The following is a 6204-nucleotide window of genomic DNA, read 5'->3' as shown; positions in this document are numbered from 1 at the left end:
AATGGCATTGACCGGTTCACGCAGTCTTCAAATTAACCAAGCAACCTAAATTAATTTGTAATTTGTCTGTACAATGACCTTGCTCCCTTTCATGGCATGTGATACCTTGCGTGACGAGTGAACCGTTGAATCAACCTGCACTATACTGTAGCTAGCAGCAGCAAGTTCGGTAGCATTATAAAAAATTTAATAGCTTGCATTTATAATGTACAGCAAACCAAAGCACAAGAGTGGCGCTCAAAAGAGAAAGGACAAGAGAGAGTGTATGTCCGTGAGTGTGTGAGCGCATCAGCGTGTGGCGCGCTTATGTTTGGGGCCCAAAACAATATTTGCACCGGGGCCAATCACAACCTTGTGGTGGGAGCTCCTTGGACCGGGCCGGGCTTTCCGTGTCGTTGTTTAGAAAAGTGCAGCCGTCTCCCTGCCAATGTCATCATGTGTTTACAACAGAGGGAAATCCCACTGCAGAGCTTATATGTGTTCTTATCAAATGCATTAGCACATTAGTGTGTGTAGGTCCGCAAGTCTCACTTTGTCCTTCAGCTCTTTCACTTCCCCCTATTTGTTGCTGCCTTTTCTGTTCTCATGGGACTGCAAACATGTCTTTGCTGCACACACAGAACCAACATGTGTTGTACAGCCTCCAACCTGTGTGTTTCTCATTAAGAGCAATGGCCTTTACACGGTATTGCAGGTGACATTCTCTCTGACATTACTGGGTGTCGTAGATGATGGCATGGCCATCGTTGTTATTTCTCTGTCAAAGAGGCAGAGCAGGCGCTCTGAGGTGCCCAGATCATGTTTCAGATGCCATGGCCTCAAAGACTCAGCTTGACGGACTTTGTAAGTGAGCCGCCTCTGTGATAACCTCTTTTATATCGCCATCTTAAAGGACCCACAAAATTACCATTTGTACATTAATTACTCACCCTGTGTGACCATGAAATATAGATTTGTTTTTCTCTCACATGCCTGTACGTTAAACGAAGAATAAAAAAACGGTTAAGTATTGATGTATTGAAGTATATTGGGGCCATGTTTAACAACAGAAAAACTATATAAAAATGGTGTTAACAAACTCTCCCACAACTTGTGTCATTTATTTATGTTTATGCTAATTACTTCCAAATTCAATTTGCTTAAACCCTATTTTTTTTTGCCTAGAATCCTTCCTTCTTTGAACAGATTACAAATTGTACCTGGGACTAAAATCTTTTTTTAATATCCATGACATGGCATATTTGAGTGCACATATGTCTGAGTGCATAATTCCCATGTTATTGCATCACCCTGAGATGTGCATTTGTTATGAATAATTACATGTGAAGCGCTCCCTATTCTGAGAGCTGCGCCATGTGTGAGGAAATTCTTTGTATGATGTAGCTCAATTAAGGAGGCGTAGATCTATTGTAATTACATTGAGCCAAATACCGCTGTGTTGGGCTCTGTGATAACTTCCCTTGATCCTTGAATTAGTCCTGCATTGTAATGGTGGATGCTGAAACATACTGTATGCGTTGCTTTTAGAGAGCGTCTTGTCACATGTGTGTGTCGAAGCATGTTTAGGAAAGGGGTGAAGTAGCTCTCCGCTGTAATGTCTTTCCACGGGCACCCCCTTTAGTCCCTCCACACTCCTCATCCGTCCTTGGTGCTGTCACAGCTGCACATAAGATCCATCCTCTTAGGTGCTGTTTACACGATAACGCAAACGGTTGTATCCGCTATTTTCTCTTTCGTATAGCCCGTTCGTTCACACGAGGCCGTAACGGAAACTCAAAGATATGAGGATAAGGATAGAGGGAGTCGTATGTTGTACAGATTGTAAAGACCTTTGAGCCAAATTCTTGTTTTTTTGGCTGTATAAATAAAATGGAAATTAAACAGTTGCTGATTTAGAGTAATGGCACCCCTTTTTTATTCCAATTCAAGCACTGGTTTTATATCCGGATGCTCTTCAAAAACTCACTGTGTTACAGCTGTATGCTAATTCAGTTCTTCTCCTCTCTACTCCTGTCTTCTTAGTTCCTCTCCAGCAGTAGTCAGGTGAACAGACTACTAAAAGCCTTGTTTTCTATTCTACCAAGGAAAGGGACGGAGGTGGTTGTAAAGACGCACAAAGTTGTTAAAAAGGATAAAAGTGTTCTCGGAAGCTTTTGAGGATCTGTAAAAAAAGAATTCCTCTGTCCACCAACCCGATCGGTTGCTCAGACGACGCAGCAGGTTCTTGCGTGTGCAAAGCCTCTGGTTCAAACGATGCGTTTAGGAAATGTTAAGTGCCGCTTGTCTAGGTTTTGTCCGTTCACTCAAGCTCAAGACCTTTTTTGTCACCTTTGAATCCCTTATTTTTGTTACACGTGCTGTTAAACTACCAGCGGGAGGGTCAGTCTGCTTGTCTGAGCTTGTTAATTGAGCTTGTTAAGTCTGTTAAAGTTTGTACAAACACCAGCAGCAAAGCAACAACATTTGTTTCTGTATAGTTTAGACAAATACCTCATTATATTGTACTTATGATTATCTGTCTGTATTTTGGAAGAGCTATTGGTAATGACTGCAACCAATGATTCATTTTCATTATTGATTACTCTGTCATATTATATTCTTGATTCATTGTTCAGTGTCATAAAAGTAAAAAGAAATTGTGCAAATCACAAACACATTTCCCCAAAAGACAGGCTGACATTTAAAATATCTACTTTTGTCAGACCTGCAGTTGGAAACCCAACGATATTAAGCACGCATTTACAACCTTGGTAAAGTTTGTTTTGGTTGGTGTGAACTCCTAACTCAAACTCTTGGAAGGACCAAACAATCGCTCTCTGTTCAGGGGACAATTGAACTTTAAAGCCAAAACCGCTCTAACCATAGGAAGCATGTTATTTGAGTTTCATTGAATCACAAAACATTTTTCTTGACCAGTAGGCAAATCACAAGCTTTCTAAAATTGGCTTTCTGTGATAAAACAGTTGGATAGCAGAGTGTCTTCCTCAAAATACCTGCATTATTAATGTATATAATATACGCTCTCTTCACATGAACAGTCCTTTAGATTCTGCTGATACGCGCTCCAGATCAGCACCAAAATGAAGAGAAGGGTGCTCCATGATGTCTGTCCAGGTAGTAATTGTTAACTGTAATTACCTTTTGTTCAAATGTCTAGACCTTTTGGTAATATGTTCTGTTGGTCCTTTCATCTGTAAACCTTCATATGAGCTTGGTAAATGGGCGACAACATTCAAAGATATCAGTTTCAGTGTTTACCCTCACCTCTGACCGCTTACCCATTTCCACCATAGGCAGCGCCACATATAGACATCACATGAGGCCGCATGTTTTTGCCCATCGTAATTTATCCCAGCAGGAGGTCCTTTGGGGCTGTTGAACTCCAGTCTAAAACTACCAGTCTCTATTACCAGCACTGTGGAAACCCAACAAACCATGTCGTGTCTTGATCTTGGCTTTGCCTGCCATACTCTGTCTGAGTCTCTGGCTCGGTACAGAGATTCACTGGACCCCAGCCTGAATATACAGTAACAGCATGTGGACGGACAGGAAAAGCAGTGAAGACAGAGCACTGACCAGCCAAAGTGATTAATTGTGATTAATAATATACTGGTCATATATTATTGATGTCTTACAGAGCTAAAGAGCAGAAATGTGGAGGGAAATTACAACATGGAGTTCTTGGACTTGAGCTCAGGTTTCTTCGCTATTAGTGGATTAAAGAGAAATGTCTTTTCAAGTATTTGTTTTACATTTGTATTTATTTATTTAAGAAGGGACAGCGCACATTAAATATCATGAGCATTTGAGTCCGTCCATAATTGTGCTGGATTTAGCCATAAAGGCCCATTTTAGTCCGCAATATGTTTCATGAGTCACCCAACTTCATGCAAATTCAATTCTTAATCACTTGATCAACACTTTAAGATGTTTTTCTCACAAGCTGCACATTTTGGATGTACATTTAAACAAATGCACATCACTATCGAGTAATTTAATGTACGAGAGAACACTTTAGTGCTTGTAAATCTTTTTTTCTGTCAGACACAGACTTCTTTATTTTCTTTACTTTATTTCTTTACTTCTCATTTCATATAAATGTTGGCCAGATAAAGTCCCCATGGCGTGTGGGAATCCCTTCACTTTAACCTTTTATGGCAGAAGCACACGTGATGGCTTCTGTTTATGAAAGCTTGCGCCTAAAGCCACATTATTTATAGATGCTGAGGGAGATACCCACAACAGGACTCACAGCCTAATGCTCTCAATAACCTCTCCACTGATAGTTTGGTCAAAGTGGCTTTGAAATATCGACTGTCTTTATGGCTACGGTTAATTCTTCACAAGTCTTTTGTGCGAACATTGCTGCACACAGAATGCAAGCTTTTCAATAAAGGTGAATTGCCTTTGTGACATTATTAAACTCATTTAGCCCAGACAGCTTGTTGATTGAATGTGTTCACTCTATCCTTGCAGTTTTCCTTCCCTCTGAACCCGCTCTGAGCTAATCTACTTTCTCACCTGGGTCATGGAAACAGTCTGGTCTGCTTTTCCAGGTCTTCAACCATGCAACACAAAATCCACTAAAATTGCCACTCCGCCGTTTGGCATCCTCGAAAAAACCACTGACGCATTTGGTGGTTTTTTTATTTATTAATGGTCTAAGTAGCGTCAGAAAATAGCTTTTTGTCTTGCTGTTTGCTTGTTAAGTCAGTGCCTGAATGTGTTTTTATTGATGACTAAGTAAGAGAGAAAGAAGAGTGGAGTAGCACCATAAAGGGTGAAGCGAGAAAGCCACTTTCTGTTAGGTTTTTAACCTGCGAAGGACTGCAGATTGGATGCTTGTTGTTCATATGCTCGTGCTGTTTTTTTATCTGTTCACCTCAGCAGGATGTGTAAATTCTGCTCCATTAAGAATCCTTTATGGCCCAAATGCCTTTTCTTCTCCCGTCAGTCTCTCTCTCTTCCATCATTCCCTCCTTCTCTTTCCTCCCGAGTGGGAATATAATCTCTCATTTGTGATACTGCCCTGCCTAATTGACTTCCCCTCCCTCACTGCCCCTCTATCTTTTCCCCCTCCGTCCTCTCAGTCCTGCAAGGCTGGTCATGTCTTCTCTTAAAGGGCTATACTTGCGTTTAAGCATATGCAAGATGTGAATAATGCGGAGGATAAAGACATAAATAAATTCATGAATTTGTAATAATGGTCACATAAACGGGGTGGTGCTGTTTCCTGTGACTACATTCAATAAAAACCGCATAAGTTAAAACACGCATAAGTGTCATTCCAAAGAACCTTGTCTTCCAAGTTGAAAATACGCTAAAGATGAATTGCTTTTCTGTTATTTTGAAAGTTTTTGTAAAAAAAAACAAGCAACCTTAATAATAAAGGTTAGTTTGAAAGACTTTTAAAAAAAAGGATTATTTCCAAATGCGGCTTCCAATTTTCTTCTATTTACATTTAATTTAGCTGACTTAATTACACTAATAACACCAGATATAGATGCCTTTATGTTAAAAATGTTAAGGTCTTTCCACTTGTCTTACACCTGCTGAGTGTCACAGTCCACCTACAGGTCTCATGTTTCCTGACGTCTCTTTCAGTGGCTTGTCACATTCTGCAGCCACTGCGTTAACCTCCTTGCCTGCCCCACTGTAGATTTATTTTTAACAGAAGTGGTTTGCTACCCACTTACACAAGTATGTGACACAGAGGACAAGAAGCAATAAGAGGGAGCTTGATTTTGGATGCTAAGTATAAATGATAATAACGTGATCGATCTCTGAAAACTTTATTTCAATTGGCCCCTATCAAAACAGCAGCCCTGCTGCTGGAAGGGATCCCGTGTCTTGCTCAAGGGCAATTCATCCGGGCAGATGATGGATTTTTGGGGAAATAAGGTATCGTATTAAAAACAACAGGCCGGAGGATATGTCAAGAGCATACAGTATGTACTAAAACAAAATGTGAAAAAAACATCTGTTTTTGAGATGTTCATAGCATTGTCGTCCTTCAAAGGAGGGAAGGAGTTATAATCGAACAAATGATTTTTGAGTGCATGAAGGGGAAAGGTAAGAAGAGAATAATAAGAGTGAGAGAGGTTAGTCGGTGTATTAATTTCTCCGTTCGGGGCAAAACGTGTCTCCCTTGGGAGGGGACTGTCTGTTCTGAGATGACCAGGAATCAGGTTCCCCCCCCCCCCC

The 6204-nt window shown here is 40.6% G+C and overlaps 1 protein-coding gene across 1 annotated transcript in view; it reads left to right on the top strand.

Annotated features, from left to right (window-relative positions):
- The first annotated feature begins 6044 nt into the window (after positions 1–6044).
- The window catches only part of LOC104947161 (potassium voltage-gated channel subfamily KQT member 4), a 41333-nt gene continuing 41173 nt past the window's right edge, over positions 6045–6204 (top strand). The window contains exon 1 of the mRNA XM_010773122.1: positions 6045–6072. Coding sequence (XP_010771424.1) covers positions 6045–6072 — 28 coding nt within the window. The remainder of the gene's footprint in view (positions 6073–6204) is intronic.

Source organism: Notothenia coriiceps, unplaced genomic scaffold, assembly GCF_000735185.1.
Source record: "Notothenia coriiceps isolate Sejong01 unplaced genomic scaffold, NC01 NC01_scaffold00012094, whole genome shotgun sequence".
NCBI lineage: Eukaryota > Metazoa > Chordata > Actinopteri > Perciformes > Nototheniidae > Notothenia > Notothenia coriiceps.
The sequence above is the reverse complement of the archived record's forward strand: the minus strand, read 5'-3'. Positions and strand labels throughout refer to the sequence as shown.